Source organism: Heloderma suspectum, chromosome 10 (genome assembly GCF_057233095.1).
Source record: "Heloderma suspectum isolate Gila_16-S chromosome 10, 16-S_ref, whole genome shotgun sequence".
Lineage (NCBI taxonomy): Eukaryota > Metazoa > Chordata > Lepidosauria > Squamata > Helodermatidae > Heloderma > Heloderma suspectum.
This window is the reverse complement of record NC_139467.1, coordinates 14,482,299-14,505,182: the sequence shown is the minus strand read 5'-3', so window position 1 is coordinate 14,505,182 and position 22,884 is coordinate 14,482,299. Positions and strand designations below refer to the sequence as shown.

The following is a 22,884-nucleotide window of genomic DNA, read 5'->3' as shown; positions in this document are numbered from 1 at the left end:
GTGAAAAAGGCAAAATCCTTGTTGGGGATCACTAGGAGTGGTCTGAGAGGAACTTGAAATAAAACTGCCAGTGTCATAATTCCCTTATGCAAATCAGTGGTTTAACCACACTTGGAATGCTGTGTACAGTTCTGGACTTCATACCTCAAAAAGGATATTTCAGAACTGGAAAAGATGAAGAGAAGAGGAACCAAGATGATCAAGGGGCTGGAGCACCAGCACTTGGTACTTCTTCACTTATAAAGAAAAAGGTGAGTTAGTGGGACACAGACATTTTGATAGCATGCATGGAGAAAGTGGATTTCCTCCCAGTTTTTCTACACCTTCCATAATACTAGAACCCAGGTCATCACATGAAGCTGGATGGTGGGATGTTCTGGTCAGTCACAAACAAGTGAAACTGTGGAATTTGCTAGCACAAGATATCATGATGGCCACCAAGTTATATGGCTTTAAAGGGGGATTAGACAAATTTATGGAAGATAAGGCTATCAATGGCTACTAGTCATGATAGTTAGATATTGCCTCCATTACCAGAGACAGTAGGCCAGTTAATACCAAGTGCTGGGGAACATGAATGGGAAGGTGCTATTGAACTCATGTCCTGCTTGTGGACTTCCCATTGGGTCATCTGGTTGGCCACCATGGGAACAGAATGCTGGACTAGATGGGCTGATCCAACAGCGTTTGGTCTGATCCAGCAGGGTTCTTCTTATGCTCTTGTGCTCTTAACCTCCTTTAGCCCTTTCCTACCCCTATTTGATTTACAATCCCTAACTAATGCACATACAGACTTCATGTCCTCATCCCCCTCTATCCAACACCTCATCCCATAGAATTAACTCTTTAGCTGCCACACCTATCAAATTGTGTGCATGTATTATTTCTTTTCTTTGTCTGGAATACAATTTATACTGAGTTCTTCCAAGTTCTGGCTAATGTCTTATTACTAATTCTAGAGGGGCAGCCCAGTGTTGTGTTAACTGCTTGTTCCCCATCTGGTTCTACGGATTCATGTGACTGCCACTTTAACTGTGGGTTAAATAGAAAATAAGTGTTGCCTGAAAGTCTGTCCATGGTTAGATTACTGAAGCCTCCCAAAATTCAGTAAGGGGCAGGCTTTTCTTTGTTGTGGAGGTAGACATTCAGATGAGGAGGGGAACTCAGTAACTGACACTTAGTATGGTAAGCTGCAACTTGGCTACACACTCAGCATCCCAGCTGTTGCACACCTTGAAAATGGGGTCTCTAATACCAAAAGTTGTGGCACGGTTTTTCAAAGTGTAAAAAGGAAGGAAAAATAAGAAGAAAGCCTTTGGAGCAGTCCATATGAATGGTAAGTGCTAAGTTCACCCCTGCCCATCTGAAAGTCACATGCCTTTCACACACCCCCCACAACAGAAATGTCCCCAAGTTTCTCTCCTCCCTCTTCATGCTTCACTGATAAGAATGGACCAATGAACGTGGGGAAGCTTGGGGCCTTGACCAGTCTTGGACAGCATTTGTTCATTTCCTTGGTTCTTCTTGGAGCTGGGAGTGATGAAGTAGGTGTCACGAAGGCTAGAATGCAGGTGACAGAAATCCTGACACAAATATAGCTCTAGGAGTAGAGGTGGGCTTTGCTCAGATTGAATAGGACTTGGGCAGTGCTCCTGTCCTGCATGAGAATATTTTCTACAACAGGTGATTTTAGAATTGTCACAGTTAACACTAGCTGCTGCTGGTGGTGTATGTGAGTGTGGGGGTAATGTTTGTTTGTTTATTTATTTATAATTTTTTGGCCGCCTTTCAGGGCAGAAGCCCTCCCAAGGTGGCTTACAACAATAACATACATAAAAACAGTTAAAATATTAAAAATGCTAAAAACATAAAAACAATAAAAATAAAAACAATAAAAGCCAACAATAAAAACCAACAATGATGTTAACAGCAGCAACAGTCTCAGCTGTATCAATAGAAGGCCAAGGTAAAATAATGTTTTCAAGGCCTTCTTAAAAGTCTGCAATGAGGGAGCATGGCAGACTTCTGATGGCAGCTTGTTCCAAAGGTGCGGGGACACTGCAGAGAAGGCCCTCTCACATGTGTTCACCCACCTGACTGTTCTCACAGGTGGGAAAATGAGAAGTGTCTCTCTTTCTGATCTTAAAGTGCAGGCAGGCTGATATGGGTGTAGGCGGTCCTTCAAGTAACTTGGTCCCAAACTGTTTAAGGCTTTAAAGGTCAAAACCAGCACTTTGAATTGGGCACTGGAAATGCACCAATATAACATGGGTAGTTTCTTTACAGAATTGTATTTATTCTTGGTATAATTGTTTTTTGGGCTACTTCAAATTCTTTAAACCATTGCATTGATCTTCCAAGATGGGGAATAGTATCTATTTGAATACAAAATTTACATTGAGAAGTTTCTTAGACAAACAGGACATGAAACCCAACAAAAACGGTCTCCTTCCCTATTGAATCACCCTACCAGTGATAAAAAGGAACATCTTTCCTGTGTTTTAATGCAAGTCAGAGTTTATTGTTTCACAGAGCAAACAACAAAGCCCCATGAGTGGCAGAAATAGTTTTGGAGGAGGTTACGGATAAGCAATCCAGAGGCATTATACCGACTCCTGAGTCATGCAGCACAATGCAGAGGGATTAAAACAGGTTCTTCACCAGCAGGAGCCCAGCAACCCTGAGAAGGCAGTTGATCAAGCCATCACTGAGGTGGTGGCTGCTTTGCATTCAGCTCGTGTGACAATGGTGCGAAACCCTACCACATTTGCTTCACCTAATTTTAGATCATTACAAAGCCCCGTGGTGATGCAGCCTTTCTGGGCAGTGTTGACAATGAGACTTCCTGGATATGGGAGAAAAAATGTAGTAACATAGAGTCATGGATTCCTAGTAACAATGGCCTTCCACCCAGGTTTTACAAGCTCCAGAACATTCCGCAACCCTTATCGACAAATGGCCCTCCATCCAGGTTTTACAAGCTCCAGGACATTCCACAATCCTTATCAGTTCTAACAGTTTGCATTCATGTGTTGGCCTATTGGTGGGATAATGACAGGGCCTACATGTGGATGTGTTTGTCAGGAGCGCCCTAGCTGCCTCTTACAGTCTACTCCAGTAGCCAACTCAAGGCTATTCAACTATAAGAATCCAGACAAAAAGGATTCTTTTCAAGCCTTTATTCCTTTTACAACTTAATGACTCTTTCAGATACTAATCACCAGTGACTAAGCAAGGAACAGCACTGGGGAAAGATAGCAGAGTAGCCTATGCTCCAGGTTAGGCAGTTGGTCCCCGTTTGAAGGAGAATCACGGGAAGACCCTGAACTTATGGGCTAGGGAGAGATCCTCCCTCTTTCCCTTGGGTCCTCGGGACGCGACCGTTGCTTGCGCGCCAAAGGGGCGCTACGCCTCCTTTCTGCGCCCTCCATCTGTTGTCGCTCTCTGTGCCGGTGCCGAGCATCCAGCAAGCCCCCCTCCAGCACTTTCTCGCTGCCAGGGTCACTATCTATCCCAGGAATGCTGGCTGGAGGAATCTTTACCAGGTGCTGTGCCTGTGAGAGATGAGCGAGCTCCTCTCCCATGGATTGCTGTTCCTCCTCAGAATCAGAACTGCTCTGGGGTTCTATCGGCTCAGTTTCCACCCTGACAGCATTCCATAAGGGCTGATCATTCATATAATTTTCTGGGTAGAAGACTCATTAAATAAAATCAGATAGGAATCTCAGATCCTGTTGTGGATCCATGTCCCATGATGATCCCTTTTACATGTGCTTTACACATTACCTCACCCCAAAGGACATGAGCATTGGCTCCTTCTGATTCAACAGTTTCATGATGTTCTCAGGTAGTCTCTGAGGACTCCTGCTCCTTGATCACTCTCTACCTCCAGCACACTCCTGCTCCAGCCATTCCTGATCCCCAACATTGGAATTGCTTTTATGGAAGAAAACATTGTTTCTTGCCAATGGCTTGAATCCAGACTTCATCATGCCTACAGCAGGCCCATTGAAACCAATATGACTTACATTATTCATGACTAATTTAAGTCCCATTGATTTCAATGGGTCTGCTCCAGGGGTGGGTAACACATGACCTGCTGGCTGCATGTAGCCCCATGACCCCTCAGTGCATTCATTGCCATCCCCTGCTGCCACACCACCGACATTTGCACTGGCAGAAAACAAAAATGGCAGTTAGCGGCTAAATGTCAACTCCAAAGCTAAATTTGTCCATTGTAGTCCACTGTGCAGTTTGCCATTGAAATTCAGCAGCAAACCACTGTTTGTTGGGGGGGGGGGGTTACTGCTGCTCTGCCAAATTCAGGGCCTCATGGGAGATCAATGGATTTGAAAGATGCCTCTGGATCCCTCAAAATTGCCCACACCTAGTCTACTTTCTGCATGGCTAACTTTGGATTCAACCCAATATGAATGTTTCTGAAGCAATGTGATGACTGACAGATTTCATTTTTAATAACACAATGTCCTGGAGCACCTCAAATGCTGATTGTAGCATGTAGTAGAACCCACCATTCGATATAATAAGTGTTGTTCTTGGTTACTACCACTGTGCTTATCTCCTATGTGGTTAAACGGTATATTAAATGATGCCTCATGCTTTTCATGGCCATTTAACCCCAGTGCATCTGCCCACCCTACAGCGTACATGTAATTAGAATTACCATAAGTGATTGTTGCAGCCAAATCAAGACATTCAGTCTCTGGCCCAACACAGTCTGTCATCTCATCTTCATTGCAGGTGCCAGAAAGCAAACTGTAGCAGGCTGGACAGTACTTCCCATTGGGTCTGGTGATGACTGGAGGCACTGAAACCAATCAGTCAAAGCCCATCATCAGTTTGGAGCAAAAGAAGAACTTGACACAGAAGGGAACCAGTCCATGAACATAGTTAGCTCTGAACGAGCACCCCTGTACCTTACTAAGAAGTTGCAATGGCCCCAGTGCCAGAGTGTTATTGAACAACACAAGGAAGAGAAGGCTACCTAAGCCTGGATATAGGATAAACTAGAGCAGGGAAGTTTAGCACATGGCTGAGGCCCTCATTTTCTCACCCCGGGCATGTAAATGTAGTAGGGATGTATGTATGAGAATTTTGTTTTGGGAAGTTTTGAATGCAAGTGCGAGCACATGCCCACCCAAAATATTTGCAAATTGATGACGGGTTCGTCTCATTCCTGATTCCCAGGTCATTTTGTGCAAATTTCCTCAGTAGACTGAATCAGCCCTGCTTTAGTCTATGGAGGAAATCTGCCCCAATTTGGAGAGATCTGTGCAAATTTGCAGAGATTTGTGCAAATCACCCATTTGATCTCTGCTTGATTTGCACAAGTGTCCCTTTCATGAAAAGCCGGCAGCAAACAAGAATGGGCATCAGGCACAAGACAAGCATCAAGGCAATGTTCAGAGAATCCAGCAATCTCAAACATCGCTTGTTTGTCCATCCCTATGTAAATGTCTTCCTGAGCTACTACCCTAATCAAGCTATCCAATCAAGCTTTAACAACAACAAAAAATGGCCAAGATGGCAGGGGGCTGTCTTTCCAACATAGGGATGGTGGAGAATTCTGCCACGGATTCCAGTGAGGCTGGATTCTTTAGAATCTGGCCCCCTGGAATCCGTGGTGGAATGGCCTCCTGCCCCCCCCCCCCGCAGAATCCCCCTGGGACGGTACTTACCTGGGGTGGATTCGGTGGCGGCGGTGGCTTCCGTGGCGGTGGCGGCAGCTCCGGCGGCTGGTCTCCTGGCCGGCCATGGCTGGGCTGCTGCCGCCGCCATTGCCATCCTGGCTTGCAGCCGTGATAGGGTACGTAAGAATGTACATAGCCTATCACGGCTGGGTAAAACAAACAAACAAAAAAACACCCAGCGTACACAAATGGCAGCGGCTATGGCAGCTGCCATTTGTGTTCCCTATTTTTCGCCAATTTCTCTTACGTAAATATTTACGTAAGATAAAACGACCAAAAAAAGGGGAATGCAAATAGCGTAGTGGGAAGAGTATTAGCATGATGTATCCATGTGACACTCTGGAACAACTCAGTACCCCAGAATGTTCATGGTCTCATTTTGTTCTTGGCTGAGCCCTCCCCTATGAAACCAAACCTATATGGGTTCCCCCACTCCAAATCCTCACTATTCAGTCTTCGTAGGATTTCTCCTAGATTGTTCCATCACAAGTGAGCTTGGCTTCTCTTCCCTCTCTCCTGTACCCCATACCAGCTCCTTTCCCGATCTCCCCTACCCCATACCCTTACTAATCTTAGCCATGTATCACTTCATACCTCCCTTTTCAAGTCACTTCTATTTTTTCACCAAGTTGAGATAGTTGAGGAGAACCCAAGTTGCTTTAAATCAAGGGTAGGCAACTTTGGGAGGCTTGGGAGCCATTTTCACCCCCTGCCTGGATCCTAGGGATGTCAGCAAAATCTGCAATGAAACCAAATGAGTTTTGATTTTTATGAATCTGACCTATGGATTCCACAGTGGACTGGCTTTTCCCCTGTCAGGTGGATTCCATGGAATTGCGGACCATTTTTCTGACTTTCCCAAAGTTTGCACAAACTTTGTCATAGAAAAAAAATGCAAAATATAAAACTCAGCAAAAAAAGTTCATTTATCCCATAGGCTAAATTGCTAAAATGCACATTTTAGGGACATGTGAACATTTTTGGGGAAAATTCTGCATTTGGGGGAAATCTGCACATTTTTGCATTTGCAAATTCATGCAAATTGAGAATTTTGTTTAAAAATCTGATTCCGTTGATGGAATGAAAGGCACCCAACAATCCCGCCAACACAGATGAAATGTATTTTACACAATCCATACATCCCCACCGGATCGCCCCTCCCATGGGCCACAGTGCTGGGCAACTTCAAAAAACGGAATTTAAAAGTAATAATGAAAAAAAGGTGTCTGGAGCACTATGGAGCACCAAAAAGGTCAAATCTAGCTTGTTTGGAGGCCAGCTTCGATCCTTCTGACCATAGCAGCTATGGGCTTAAATAAATCTAGCTTGCCAATAATCTAGATTTGACCCTTTGCAGTTCTCCATAGTAGCTTTGCTGCGCTGAGCCAGGGTGGAGTCTCAGTGGTGAGCTGTCCTTTTCCTGGGTGGCCACCCTCTGCTCATGCCCACCTGCCTCCGTCTCCTCCTCCTCCTCCTCTTGCCACCCCTCCTGGAGGGAACCGATACCGAGAGCGACACGGGTGGCACTCCTTGTCCAGGTACATCTGAACCTTCTTTTATTGCTAAAAGTGAAGACTGTTTGTTTAAACACTTATTTGAAGATTACGAAAAATGGATTGGCCCAGTGGAACACTTGAATGATACAATAAAAGTGAAATTTGGCCTTGCAATTACCTAGTTGGTGGATGTGGATGAGAGAAATGACAACAAATGTTTGGTTGAAGCAGGAATGGGTTGATGTAAAACTGAAATGGGACCGTATGCTGGAATAACATCTATTTGTGTCCCTTCAGATTCAATATGGATTCTAGACATTGTTTTATATGACAAGTAAGCATTTAATGTTTTTCTATGTAATACTTATTATCATTGTTGTAAACCGCCCAGAGAGCTTCGGCTATGGGGCGGTATAGAAATGAAATAAATAATAATAATAGTAATAGTAATAGTAATAGTAATAATAATAATAATAATAATAAAAATAGTGGTTCAGATGCTATTTTTGGTTGTTTCTTAAAAAAACAAAACAAAAACCTTTTACTTTGGGGGGAGTATGGGGTCAGTGGGGGGAAATTTCAGTTTTGTAGCTATGGTAGACCTGTTGGGTCTGCCATTTTGGTTTAAGAAAAGATTTAAAGGCACAATTTCCAGAACTTTTTCTCCTAGTTACTGGTGTGCCTTGGGCTACTGGTGGCCATATTCCAGGGCTCCAGCTCAATAGAAATTACTCTAACCAGTTGATGCTCCCATGTGTTAAGTCAGAGTCAGTGAGGCCAAAGCACCTTTCTGTGTATACGTGTGTGAATGCTACTCTCCTGTAAGGAGATGCTTCTAAGTGCCTAGGATTCTTGAGGAGGAAAGGAGTAAGGGGATTGATTTTCAGAAAACATATGTTTTTCTTAGAACTTCCCCATTCTTAATACTGATGAGCTCTCGCGACAGGAGAGAAAGGATAAATAGAGCAAGGAGTTGTTACGCTAACTGCAATCTGCTTGTGGTCTTTTGGAAAGCACATCTGAACTAGCGATGTCAGAGAAATCCACTGCGGATTCAAATGAGGCCAGATTCTTTGGAATCTGGCCCCAGGAATCCGCAGCGGATTGGGACCACTTACCTCCGCTCCAGGAGGACTGGAGGTGGAACGGCACTCGGCTGCTTCTTGCCAGCCAAAGCTGTTTGCCTCCTCCCTGTCCCTGCCGATTGCCATGTCTTAAAAAAAAAAAAAAGGCTATCGGGAGGATTTGCCCATAGACTTATACGCAAAATAGAGCCGTGACTCTTGCATATAAGCCTATGGACACATAGACTTAGATGCAAGATTCATGACTCTATTTGCGTCTAAGTCTATGGGCACATCCTCCAGATCACCATTTTTTTTTTTTAAAGACATGGCAATCGGCTGGGACAGGGAGGAGGCAAATGGCTCTGACTGGCAGGAGGGAAGGTAAGTGGCTCCCAAGCCAGTCCCCCCCCCCGGAATCCAAGCCGAGGGGAGCCGCTCTGGAGGATTCCGGTGGGGGGAGGAACGGATTGCCTCCCCCCCCATGGATTCCCCACAGATTTCCCACCAGAACAGACGGTGGGGAATCTGTACACCCTGAACCAAAATGCTTATTTGGTGACACTTGACCTTTAAGTAGTCTGCTGCTACATGGGTGGAGAATTGTGTTTATACTAGTAGGTTACAAAAACAGAATGTTGTATTTGTTGCTCTTTTAGAAAACGTAGTTCTAAATGCTTACATATTAAAAAGGAACAGACACATATCTCTGCAAAAAGAAAAAGGGAAAAGCAAACAAGATTATTAGTAATTGCAAGAAAGCCATACTGTATAGGAAGTTTATACAGACCCTGGAGCCATATTGTGTCACTGACAATAAGGTGGGAAATGGTGATGAACTGGTACAAATGATGAGAACAGGAGAAGGGTGGAAATATGGGGAGGATGTGTGACTTACATTGAGGAGTTGCAGTTCTACAGGCATCTCCCACACAGCAAGCCACTCTTGTCCTTAGCTCTTGTTCTTGGCCCAAATGCATATACTGTGGTCCGTATTTACAGATGCTGGAAGATTCACAGCTCTTAGCTACTGTCTGAATGCGGGCTCCAGCTGCAGATATAAAGTAATTACTAATATGAAGGGGATTCATTGGATGAAGCTAAGCAGGTTCAGCCGTGGTTAGTAGTACTTGGATGGGAGACTGCCTGGGAATCAGTCTTCCTGCAGTGAGCAGGGGGTTGGACTTTATGGTCTTGTAGGCCCCTTCCAACCCTATGATTCTGTTCTATGTGTTAATTGTTTATTCCTCTTATCAATGACCTTTGCAAGTTTTCAGGGATGGAGAATCTAAAACAAAGCTCTATTTTTTAAGAGATATAATTTCTCCTCTATTTAATTTAAGCTGCAGTCTTATACTCACTTGTGGGTAAGTCTCAAGAGTCCCAAAAGGGCTTACTTCTGAGTAGACATGTATAAGATTACACTATTACTTATTTCTAAGAAGTAATTAATAAGTAATTACTTATTTAATTTCTATTAGCTAAAACCATATGCAACATCAATAATAGATTCTTTTTTAAGTTAATACGTAAAAAAAGGCAATGCAGCAGATAAAGTATACATTAAAGCTATCACAGCTTCAGGGTTTTGTTTTTAATTACTTTTAGAAGCCTGAACAAATAAGATGGACTTCACCTGGCATCATCTCTAAGGCTGATGGTGCTAGGCTCTGCAGAAGAGCTGTAGCTCGGTGGTACAGCACCTGCTTTGCATGCAAAGGCCCCTGGTTCAAACCCAAGAATCTCCAAGTAGGGCTGGGAGAAGCTTCTGTCTGAAGTCCTGGAGAACTATGGCCAGTCAGAGCAGAGTCCAGAGATAGGCAACCTGACCCCCCACCCAGATGTTTTAGATTCCAACTCCCAGAATCCCTGACATTGGTCATGGTGGCTGGAGCTTATGGGAGTTCTAGCTGAAAACATCTGGAGGGCACCAGGTTGCCTACCTCTGGTGTAGGTAATACTTACCTAAATGGTCTGACAGATGGAAGTACAAGGTAACACTGACTGTAGCCCTGTTCAGGTATTTGCTTGAAAGCATGAGGACTAAAAATTTGTAGGGGATGGGGGCATATACACAAGCCCCACTCCACATCCTGACATGTGGGGACTCCTCTTTGGATCTTCAGCTAAGGTTTCTAAGCACCTTTTACCAAACATATTTAGAGTCTCCACTTAGGGTTCCTGATTGTGCAGAGATTTGTAGGCATGGTCAGCTGAATACACTAAAAAGCACCCTTTTCAGACCTTTTCGCGGGATGTACAAAGGTCTAAAGTGGAGCCCACATGTATGTGGACATTGTGGGCAGGGCGTGCACATGAGCTGCTGCCCCCCCTGCATACTTTTAGCCCTCGCACATTCAGAGGAATGCCTGAACAGGGCAAATATATTAGTAACACACATATGATGACTGATCTCCTCCTCCTCTTTCTCTCTCTCTCCTGATTAAAATGGGACCTGGAGGAGGAGATGGATTTCTCTGTGTGTTCAGTCGAGTGCTTGACCTGAGCCATGCAGAACTGACAGTCAAAATCACACACTCTGCTGCCATTCTGGTGCACAAACCTTAAGCTGATTTGCCTAAGCTATTTTGATGCCAAGGGTGGAAAATCTAGATGGTGCCTGCATCAGTCCTACTCAGAACCCCACCCCACACCCACTGAACACTCATACTGAACAGGGTTCCCCAATCTTTTTTGTGGGCATCGCTGGCACCATGTCTGGATATCACAACACTAAACTCTATTTGTGACCATTTGCTGCTTGAATGGAAGCCATGATCTGCCACTTTTTGTGGATTGCCTCATCCTGTCCAACAGTAGGGCTGGCCCAGCTGTTCAGAGGCCCAGATTTACTTGAAGCCCCTCTTACTCACCCAGCGAGCTTTCAGATACCATGATGAAACAGGTGTCTTTGCCAGCCTCACAGGTCTGCATGCTGCCAGTACAGCTGGTGCCGGTACCAACACAGACTTCACATTCCAAAGAAGTACCTGGAGGAGGAGGGAAGAGTAAATGACTCATGCCGTTTTCTGATGGTGTGGTGCTCCGATCACTATTCCTGATGTGATATGGTGCACAAGTTCCAGTTCCAGAGGAGCCAGGCTGCACATTGCATTCACCCAATGAGAGCAGCCCAACTCTACTGAGGAACTCTAAGGTCTCCCCTTCCAACAGGCAAGCAGAGAAAGCCGGAGGGGATTTCAGTAAAAGACACCATCTGCTCTTCTTCTCTGCTTATCACACTCCCAAGCAACTAATCATCCCTAGACCTGACAGTTGGAGGAGCTGGGAAAATAAGCCACAGGAAGAGCAATCTTATGGCCCCGAGACAGTGTCTGTGGGTCCATAGGATAGTTCGGATTCTTGGATAAGATAGTTTGGATTAAACGTTATTACGGCCTCAATTTGCACAAATTAAGCACATTATGGCTGAAGTTTGTGCAAAATTACGCAAATTGCAGCCACAATTTCTGAAAATGTCAATGTAAGGGGGAACCCCCCCCCCCAGAAGTGTTCCCGGATTTCAGCAAAAAGCCTGCAGCTCAGCTCACAAATGCAAGCTGAGTTGGGGGCCCTGGGGAAATCTGGTGAACCTAAAAACAGCCAGATTTCACCGTGACAGCCATCTCGAACAGCAATGGAAATATTGTGCCTGGAGGAACAAGGTCTGGATATTTTGTGGGATTGGGGGAGGGTGTAGGGCAATGTAGAGGCTGCTGGCAGCTATATAGGCATGGCAAGAAACGGTGTACTACCTTGCACCTCTTTCAGGAATCCCAGGGGAGAGCACAGTGATGAGAAGGAGGAAGGCAATAGATGGATGCACTCCCCTTCTCTCATAAGCTGTGAAATCCAGAGAAGCCTGAATATTTTGTGTGGACTGCTAGCATTCTGCAAAATGAGGGATGGACCGATCAACCGATTTCCAGTCCATGGTAATTTTGGTGGCGTTAATTCATAATTCTGTCCTGGCCTGTTTCTGCATTTTTTTTTAAAATCTGCACCAACATTTGTCTTTAAATATACATTTAAATAGGCTTTTTAAATGTATTTTCTAACCAAGTATGCATTCCTATATGTCTTTTAGGAGTTTTCAATGCATTTTAGTATATTCCATTTGAGCTGAGAAGTAGGGATGGGAAAACGAGTGATGTTCAAGATCACTGGGATTCTCCGAACATCGTCTTACAGACAGTCTTGCACCTGATTGTGTGTGTGATCAGTGCACAAATGGGAAAATTGCACGTATCGAGCAGCAATCGAATGGGAGTTTTGCACAGATTTCCCAAATTTGCACAAACGTCCTCCATAGCCTAAAGCGGCGCTGATTTTGCCTTCAGGGGAAATTAGCACAAATCAAACTGGGAATTGGGAATGAGATGAACGTGAGCACATGTTCGCCAGTTTCTAGTGGAGATGTGCTCATGCTTGGAGCTTCAAACAGGGCATGCTCACATTTTTGTGGGCAAAAATGAAGTTCTCATTCATCCCTACTGAGAAGTTTATCACAGAATTTTGAGAAGTTCAAATTCTGAAAGATAATTAGGTTTTGATCCACACATTAGTCCAGGAGGTGCAGATTGGGTCAATTTGCATTAAATTCTGTGCAAACTGATTGAAGCATCCCTATGCATCCCTTTGCAAAACCCATCCTCCTCTAGCTTGTGGAATACAACAGTGATAGATACACCAGATTATACCACAGGTGACCATGAGCTGCTCCTTACCTGTATTTACAATCACAAAGCAAATGAAGAGTCCCAGCAGGAACTGCATGGTGATGTCAAACACAGACAAATAGCTTGGGAACCAAACTGGACCTGTAATGGGACATGTCAAGCAGTAAACTGAGACATTTTAACAAACTTTATTTGGCAGAGAGGGGGACAACCTGTCCAGTTACACAATTCTGAGTCTAAAAATGTATAGCATAAAATACTCCTCCAAATATTCTTTTTCCCAGTTGAAAAGAAAGCTGAAGACATTATAGTGAGCAAAGCCAGTGCGGTGCAGTGGTCAGAGTGTCAGATTAGGACCAGGGAGACCTGGGTTCAGATCCCCAATCAGCCTTGAAGCTCACTGGGTGACCTTGCGCAAGTCACTATCTCTCAGACTAACCTACCTCACAGGGTTCTTTTGAGGATAAATGGGGGGGGGGTCGCAGGGGCAAGAACCAATCACACTTCCTTGAACTCCTTGGAGGAAAGGCAAGTTATAGATACAATTGATTAGTTAATTATCATCCGTTCCATTACAGAAAAAGAGAGATTTTATCATAGAGTAGGGATGGATAAATCCATCTGTTATATTTTCTCTCAGCTTCTCACCCCCCCCCCATTCTTAAGGTTGGTTCGTCCTGAACCTTGATTGTTTTTTCCAAATTTATGTTCTTAAGGAACTTATTTTTGTTAAAGTTTAGCATGAAAAGTCAAAGACATTTTTGTGCACATTTTCCCTAATACGTTGTATGCACTTCCCTGTAATTAACAATGTTTTGTGTCTAATTACCCAAATATAATGCATTTTAATGTTATTTTCTCCATTGTTTGGAGAACAGCATTGCAAAATTCAGAGAAATGTGAATTTTGAAGGATAACAAAGTTTCAGTTCATGAATTGGTTTGATAGTGCAAAATTAGGTAAATCTGCATTCAGAAACTGAACAAATTTCTTCCCTATCCCTATCATGGAATGCTGCTTCGTTTGTCCAAATTCTACTAGATGTAACTCTGACTTTGAAGGACACATTTATAGTTCACAGGTCCAGATCATGTGTGGGTTCTGGTGCCTTTAAGAGTAGTACAGTGGCAAAATTTCTGAGAACCCTTTCCTACCACAGTGCTACAGTGAGGGGAGAAGCCACACCTGGTGAAATTTCCTTTCTGGGATGCAGGAAACATCTCATACCCTGGAGGTTCCATTTGTTGAGCTGATGCCGTTTGTCGTAGTCTTGAGACTGAATCACCTCATGTAAGAATCTAAATCTTATTTCCTATTCGAATTTGTTCACTTTCTGATGCTACTGAGAGTGGACCACTGCAGGCTCGGGAACAAACGTGAAAGCCAAAGTGAGATTCAGCAAGCACCCCAACTCTCCCCAAGCTCACATATTGATCTGAGCCAGAAAACATTGCCAGAGGGAGAGGCTGCAAAGGCAAACTTCGTGGGTGGAGGGCTGGGACCTAGCTCATTCCCCATCCTTAGAATTTTCACCTGCAGCCTCTTTGCTCTTCCACATAAGACCAAATGGAATGGTGTTACTCTATTGGGCCCTATGGAAGAAAGTAGGAAGAAGCTGAAAGATACTTCCTGGAGAAGTTTGGAGTGTGAGGGTGAATTTACTCCAGCCCTGTGAGATCTTGGCTTCTGACCTCCACAACGAGATTTTCCCCATGCAGCTCTTTCTACCCTCCACCAGTGTTCACATCCAGGTTGGATCTGTCTGAGCCAAAGGAATATTTGGGGGGCTTGTTAAATCTCACGTCAGTTGAGGTTGGATTTAAGACATGCTTCTCAAACTGTGGGCCATGACCCAAAGGTGAGTCCCAGTCTGTTCTGGGGTGGGTCACACAATGAGACAATTTTCTCCCTTCCATCAGAGCTCTCTCCCCCCTTATTCCCATCAAACTCATATTGCCCATGTATAACTATATTAACATTATAAGTGAATAAAATATAGAATTGCTCATGGTTAACTACTGATGTGATAATCCTGTGTTTTCTGTTGTAGAAGGAGAAAGTGGGTCTCAAAGATGGAGCCAGTATACAAGTGGGTCCAACTTCAAAATGGCTTTAACAAACTTCAACTGTGATAAACTTCACTTCTTAGAACTAATTTAGCCTCTCTACATTCTTTGAGAATACCTCCCAGGTTGGCTAGGGATAGGAGAACAAGTGATGTTTGAGCTCATCAAGCTTCTCCATTTTCCACCTTGATGCTTATCTTGCCTCATTCTCATTCCCAGCCATGAGCATCTTGGGTTATTTGTTTTTTTTTTAACTGGAAAAGTGTACATTTTTGAACATGAAAAATGCATGTGTTTCAAAGCACATGCACCCCAAAAGTGCACTTTCCCCCATAGGCTAAAGTGTGAAAATGCAGCTTTTGGGGAGAAATGTGCATTTTCAGAAGTGCTCAGTTGTGGAAGTACACACTTCTGAATGTGAACGCAAGCTCAGGAAAGGTGAACATTTTCTGAGGATTATGCTCTCGCTTGCATTTGCATTCTGGATGAGAACAGGACATGTTTGTATGATTTCAAACAACAATGAAATACTCATACACCCCTAGACTTGGCCTTGAACGAGAGGTAGCTAGCTCATCACAGAGGCTGGTGTTTTTGTTATACCCACTCCCTGGCTCAATCAATCCATTTCTTAGTCCTGCTGTCCCCAGCAATCCTGCTAGAAACAATGCTTGCCTGTCCATTTGTCCATCTACACAAACAGGACTTTTAGCATTTTTGCCTCCCTGACCTTCCTTTGCCTATCTCTCCTGCCCCTTATATCTCATCCTCCATAGCTTGGGCTCAGTGATTGTATGGGACATCCATCCTCACCTCCTCCTTGGATGACATAATTGCCTTCAAATGAAATAATCAGCCTAGCAGAGTTTCCATTCATGCACAACCTCTCACATCTCCCAATCCATTCCATTAGCTTGCTTTGAGGGGGCCTGCAGGAGCAGAACGGGAGGAAGGGGGTCTAATCCTGTCTGAAGATCCACTAGTTTCTATGTGGGTGGGGAAAGGGCACCAATGATGAGCATTTGTTTTTGAGCCCTCATTTTGGCTTGAGAATTTATCAGAGTTCTTCCAATATCTTCCCCCGTCCCCAGGGGAAGAACTCTGGTAATTTCTTAATTAATCCAAGGGAAATGTTGGGGATCTCACCCATCCCCAGTTCTTACCTTGCTCTCCATTCTGAAAGAGAATTAGGGATAGGAATAAATGAACAGATAACCCAAACTCCCACATCCCATTCTTCTTGGACTCTGGCTCTATGGACTGAAGCAGCATGTAGAATTCCTTGGCTTAGTCCAAGAAAGAAATATGCAATTAAGATTAGAGACATTACAGAGGATGATGGTGGACTCACCTGTGGGTCCTCAGATATTGGGAAGGGTGTTTTTAGGAAGAGGCAATTTCTCTGGAGAAGCCTTGGTATGTGTTGTCCCTGTCTCTTTGATTTAGTCAGTCCTCCTTCTACCCTTATAAAGGAGAAATCTGATCACATATTTCCTAAACTTGTGCCTGGCTCCACCTATTTCAGAACAGTTCTGAATCCAATTCCTTCAGTTTCTGCACTGGTGTGAATTCACTTCCATTTTTGGGAGTGCTGTGGACTGATGAGAACTTCAGTACAACTCTTTCATGTTCAACTCATTTGTTACTGCTACTGATTTTGATGCATCTTATTTCCAAGTAGGGCTGCAAACCTATATGCACATTGACTAGGATGCATTTAACTCAGTGGAAGTTACTTCCAAATAAATATCCATAGGACTGGATCCTTTCTGTGCTTTAGGTCACAGCAGTGCATACAGATGCACATTTATTGAGAAGTAACTTCCACTAAATTCAATGGAACCCACTTCCTAGTACAGTTGGAACTTTATACACACTTAGTTTCTAGGGAATAAGTCTCCTTGAAATGACTGGGGCTTACTGCTGATTGAATGTGTTTAGGATTGTGCTATGATTTAAACAGCAGATTGTACTGATAGACATGAGCATATCAGCATACAACCACAATTTTAGTGTGTCTGTGTCTGATACTGAAGGAAGTGCAATACTGCTTTTGTTGATTAAATAATAAATTATCATTCATCATTAGAGGTTCTCTTTTATATTATCCCATTCTCTGTTACAGTAACACACCAGATTCAAAGTAGCCTAAAATGATAACAATGTGGTTCCTTAACACACAGCCTCACAACTCAAAACATATTGTTATCTCACAGCCACAGAGATTAAAATTCTCTCTCCCCCCCCTCCTTTTGGGCCCAAACATTAGTTTTATAAAACTAATGTTATAAGCAGTACATAAAATAATTCAAGTGTTTATTTAAACATGTCACTCATAAGTTTGTTCCCCTTTCCTCATCTCTCTGGGAATTAAAAAAAAAAAAAGCATGAAAATTCACATTTATTTTCTTACTCGTTTTCCAGAAAATATACATTTGGGTATGCATTTTCCCTAAGATACACATTTTTGTACACTTTTTGAGAAGGCGAAATTCAGAAAAGTGCACAGTCCGAAGGCTAATGGCATTCTGATCTGCATATTCATGTAAGAAGTGCTTAAAAATGCAAACCAAATTAAATTCTCCCCCAAACACACACACAACATAAGCAGGATCGTAACAAAAGGTCAATCTGGTCTAGCATCCTGTTTACAGGATCCTAGGGAAGTTTGAGAAATCTGCAATGGGTTAAAATGAGTCCACACTTCTATACATCTGACCTGCGGATTCTGCTTTTCTGAGTTGCATGGATTCTGCAGACCAGTTTTGTTTTGTTTTGTTACTTTTTGAGGGGATTTGCACATGTGTGCATTTGTAAACAGGAACAAAATTCTTGTACTTCCCTAAAAAAAATCTGATTCTTCCAATGAGCAGACCATGGAATGCAAGGCACCTGAAAATCCACAGATGGAATGGATTTAACAAAATCCATACATCCCTACAGGATCTATCTAGATACTTCTGGGATGCCCACCAGCAAGGCACCTGCTGTTATTCCCCAGCAGCAACTGGTATTCTGTAGCTTATAGTCTCTCAGCTATAACCATATCATGATCAGGTCTATCCTTCATGAATTTGTCTAACTGATTTAGAAAGCCATCTAAGCTACTGGCCATAATCACATCTCATGGCAGTGAATTGCATAAATTCATTATGTTCTGTGTGAAGGGAAACTTCCTTTTGTGTGTCCTGAATCTACTGCTGATCAATTTCATTAGGTAATTTTGAGTTCTGGCATTATGGGTCCTGTTTAGGATCTAGAATTACCCATGCGCTTGTTGGTTTCCCATCTACCCAACCTGCACATCTGTAAATAAACAGATTTTTTTTTTAAGGTTCCCCACTACTGGTATACACAATCATGTGTGAAGATCTCATGGCATATGAGTTTTGTCATATTAAGACTCATTTTGTAATGTAGCTCACCCAAGAAATGGACACAAAATGTACATTTCAGAAAATGCACAGATTTCAAAAATAGATTAAAAACAAAACAGACAAACTTTATTTATTGGAAAATTGCTTCTAAAAATGTGCGCATTTGCAAAAGTGAGCACAAAAATTGCACATTAAAATGTATACAATAATATGTATTTGTCAAAGAATGCACACCATAACCCATACAAATTTTCATGCATATGAAAAACACACATGACACAAATTAATATCCCATGCAAAAAATGAGACAGAATGAACTTAAAAGTGAAAAAAAAATGAGAACCTGAGTGAAACCAGTGATTAAGTGATGAGCATGTTTTCTTGCTATGCATGTATACCTGGTAGGAGATATATATATATATATATATATATATATATATATATATACATATATATATACATACATACATACATACATACACACACACACACACACACACACACACATACACACACAGTATGTGTGTATATATATATATATATAGAGAGAGAGAGAGAGAGAGAGAGAGCGAGCAGCCCTTTGATGAAACTGAAAATCTTACCTATCAGAAGTTCTTTTTCAGCAAGATATATTTGTTTGCTATGTTTACCAGTGTTTTCTTAATTGAATTTTTCAAAGGAACAATGACCAGTAACAAATCCAAATATACTACATGTGAGTCAACATTTGTACAGTCTTTCTGATCACTCAGGATCTCTATTTGGTACAAGCAAGATTATTTGAGGAAGTTACCACTCAGCATCCTAATACATCACTCCATAGAATTCTGTGTGTCTTAGGAGGTTGTCGTCAAATATTAGTAAATTCAATAAATGGATACCATATTCCATTAAAATGTCAGTTTCTACTTGGCTTCTTTGTACCTGAAAGTGTTAGTGAGTTTCTTCTTTAGTGCAAAGTCCCAGATTTTTCTGTTTCCATATGATAAGAGCTCCTTTACTGATTTCCAGTTAGGAGCTATGACCGATCTGGCCACTGTACAGAAAGTGTTGACTGCTGAAAGACTTAAAAAAGGAACCCGATACTTTCCTAGTCCGTAAGCTACCCGGATTGTGGGCCTGAGGAGGAAACTGCATGTAGTTTAAGTTGGGATAATTAAATCACTGACTAGAATTCTCATGTCCCTGGGAATCAGTTGATCCTGAAGAGCCAGTCTCATGATTCTGCCTGCTATAAGCTTTCAAGATTGGATCCACTTCCTCAGTCTTGGCAACTTGTTACAAGAGATACTGTCAATTTTCCCCCAAGCCAGAGTCAGAGAAGGAGGGGGGATTAAATCCTGCCTCAAATGAATGTTTTAAAAGTCCCCAAATGATATTTGAGCTAAGATTCCAGTTTGATCTGGAGAAAGTTTGTTGGCTTAGACCATGACATGTCTTTCCAAACCCTGCCCTATATAAGCAAATGGAGCTAGTTTGTGCTATTAGCATGTGTTGGTGGGGGCACTACTGGGGAATAACTGGATGATAGGGATAGGTGAGGACTAGCAGGGGTGGAGGTCTCCCTCCCCCTCCCTCCAATTTCATCCCTGCAAGGTATGAACACCACCATGCTAGCTAAAGGAGAAGTTTTGCTGCATTAGGGAAACCTTGCAGTGGCAAAATCATAAGGTGAGAAAGAGGTGGTCCTTATTGAGGAGTGGGTCCCTCTCCACCATCCTCCAAGCTTGTCCCTGCATGCGTCCCCCACACAAGTTAATGGAATGAGTTAATTTGTGGCTTGGGGAAGCACAGCCAGCACTATTCCTTGTTGATGGGTGGATTCTATCAGCTGGTTGCATGGCCAACCCAAGACATTTTTCTGCCTGTGTCAATGGACAGGATGGCATCCATCTCCCAAATTCCACCTTCAGAAGCCAACCAGATGGGCACTTGGATCTTACTTTGATACTGGTAAAGGTACATTGTCTTACGCTGCACCTAAGGGCATCTGACTAGGTTACGGGGTGCAGCTCACGCTGCTTGGAACACACAAATCCAATAGAGGACAGAGTTGTGTGTTCAGCCATAGAAATGAACCTCCATGGTCAGCATTGTGTAGATGTACTGTGCAAACAGAGCATCATCTTGTGCAAAAATGGAGGCTCGTTGAAAAAATTAGAGCCACCCAGATGGACCAGCAGCTTGCCCCACACTGCTCACCAGATCGGGTAAGTAGCAGGGATTCAGTGAGCACATGTGGGGCAGGCAGGGAGGAGGTTTTGTCCATCCCTATCTGCCATTGCCCCATCCCCACCAGCCAGCATCTGCCAACCTGAGCTCTGTCACTCTGCCTAATGGTAGGGTTGGTTGTCCCTCTCTGCTTTTGCCCTCTCCCAAGTCAGGGATGGAGGAGCAGGTGACCTGGAATCTGGTGCCTGACTATTGGGGTACGTGGAGGTAGAGAGTTAAAAAAGAAAGTTGTTAAAAACAAATCTATTTTTGTTGGGGACACTATGTGTTGATAACAGAACAGATAAGGCCTGCTCACATTGGCAGGAAGTGGCTGTTTTCATCTTCTCTTCATAATCTTGTGTTTGTATTAGGCCACATTGCACAAAATGTGGCCTAAGGTCATAGTCTGAAGGCACATGAGGCAGCCACCTTGCTGAAGCTAATTAGGTCTGGGTCTGGTCAGTACTTGAAGGGGAGACCACCTAGAAATCACATGTAGCCACCTTGAATTCCACAGTGGAAGAAAGGTGTAATGAATAAAATAGATAATAAATAAGTAATAAAAATGAGCACATCTCAGTCTTGAGGAGGGTTAATAAATATTGTCTGGAGAGAGAAAGGCCTGTAGACTTACATAGAAATCCAAACTCACTGGGTCCCTTCTATTATCCTGTTTGCACATTGATTCTGTGATGACACAGAATCCAATACTCCAGTACTGCACATATTAAGCTTTCCTGGCCCCAAACTGTGCTTATTTCAATATGCACATTTTTAAACTTCCTTTTTTATGCAGAAATCAATGGTGGGAAAATGGCTGGTGCTCACCGGACGGGATCACGGAGAGTCCAGAAGGTTGTAAGCAGGGGCGAGGGGGGGTGAGCAAGGACAATGTCTCAGCAGGAGTAGTCCAGGGGGTGGGGGCAGAGCTCGATGGACTCCCAGACCCAGTCGAATGCCCGTAACATCACTACTGGGAAGCAAACAAGAAACTGAAAACTTAATATGGCAAGGTAAGGATGATCTGATAGATTTCCCCTTCCTTGATACTATGACATGGCCATGTGGTGGAATATCATTTTATTTTATGCATTGTTTAATGAATTTATTATGTGTCCATAAAACTGGTTCTCTAAGGGTCATACTACAATTATTTTAAAAGAAGACAATAATACAGTGAAACACAGGAAGATCTAAGAACCTAATACAAAACCAACACAATAAAAATGCAAATCCGTCGATGATCCCGGGGGGAGGGACGGAATGCCTCCCCCCCCACCATCAACATAATCTGCGAAAGGTAAGTCACTTTCGTACATCCCTAGCCGGTGGCAGGCACCAGGCAAATTTCCCTGGGGAGAGCATTCTATAACAAGAATTTTGGTGGTTTTAACAAGAGTTAAAACCACCAAAAGTTGCAAAGATATAAGAGGCCCAGGAGGGCAAAAAGCCTTAAAGTAGAGATGGAAACAGATAGAACGATGCTGGTGGTAGGGGTGTCAGAGAATTCCGCCACAGATCTCGGTGAGGCCGAATGCCAGCGCATTCGGCCCCCCGAACTCCATGGCGCAATGTCCTGCCACCCCCCGCCCCGCCACGGATCCCCCCCGGGACGAGACTCACCTGGGGCGGATCTTCTGGGTGGCGGCGGCTCCAGCGGTGGCTGCGGTGGCGGCAGCTGCGACAGCTGGCCTTCCGACCGGCTGCTGCCGCCGCCATTTCCAGTCTTGGTAAAAAAAAAAAAGACGTGATAGGCTACGTAAAGATTTACGTTAGGGGTGGACGAAAGTCACTTACCTGTCCTCAAAGCTTTTTGCGGTGGGAGGGGGGCGCTTCGCTGCTCCACCCGCGAAGTTCAGGCCGGCGGGGGGAGGCTTCCTGCCTCGCCCGGCCGAAATTCAGGCCGGGGGGGAGGCTTCCCGCCTCGCCCGGCTGAAATTCAGGCCGGGGAGGAGGCGCCTCGCCTCGCCCGGCTGCGAACTCAAAAGTTTTTTTTTTAAAAAAAAACGCCCCCGTGATAGGCTACGTGACGATTAACGTAGCCTATCACGGCTAGATCTGCAAAGTCAGCCGTGATAGGCTACGTTAATCGTCACGTAGCCTATCACGGGTGACTTAAAAAAAAAAAAAGCACGTACGCAAATGGCGGCCCCCATAGGGAGCCGCCATTCGCGTTCCTTATTTGGTCGTTGTAGTCTACGTAAAGATTTACGTAGACTACGGCGAAAATAAGGGCAACACAAATAGCGTTGCCCTTATTTTCGCAGTAGTCTATGT

At 43.6% G+C, this 22,884-nt stretch overlaps 1 protein-coding gene across 4 annotated transcripts; it reads right to left on the bottom strand.

Annotated features, from left to right (window-relative positions):
- Positions 1-2,503: 2,503 nt before the first annotated feature.
- LOC146337763 (phospholipase A2 inhibitor and Ly6/PLAUR domain-containing protein-like) lies at positions 2,504-22,599 on the bottom strand. 4 transcript variants are annotated; one of them, XM_084815218.1, is made up of 6 exons: positions 22,405-22,599; positions 12,999-13,091; positions 11,145-11,261; positions 9,170-9,322; positions 4,685-4,828; positions 2,504-2,845 (listed from the first exon to the last, which is right to left on the bottom strand). In XM_084815218.1, the coding sequence occupies exons 2-6, from the start codon at positions 13,045-13,047 to the stop codon at positions 2,697-2,699; spliced, it is 612 nt and encodes a 203-aa protein (XP_084671344.1). In that variant the 5' UTR covers positions 13,048-13,091; positions 22,405-22,599; the 3' UTR covers positions 2,504-2,696. The 4 variants fall into 4 exon arrangements, with proteins under 4 accessions (XP_084671344.1, XP_084671343.1, XP_084671341.1 ...); XM_084815217.1 differs by having other exon boundaries at positions 2,523-2,845; positions 12,999-16,474; positions 21,436-22,599; XM_084815215.1 differs by lacking the exon at positions 2,504-2,845 and having other exon boundaries at positions 3,274-4,828; positions 12,999-16,474; positions 21,436-22,599.
- Positions 22,600-22,884: the final 285 nt, after the last annotated feature.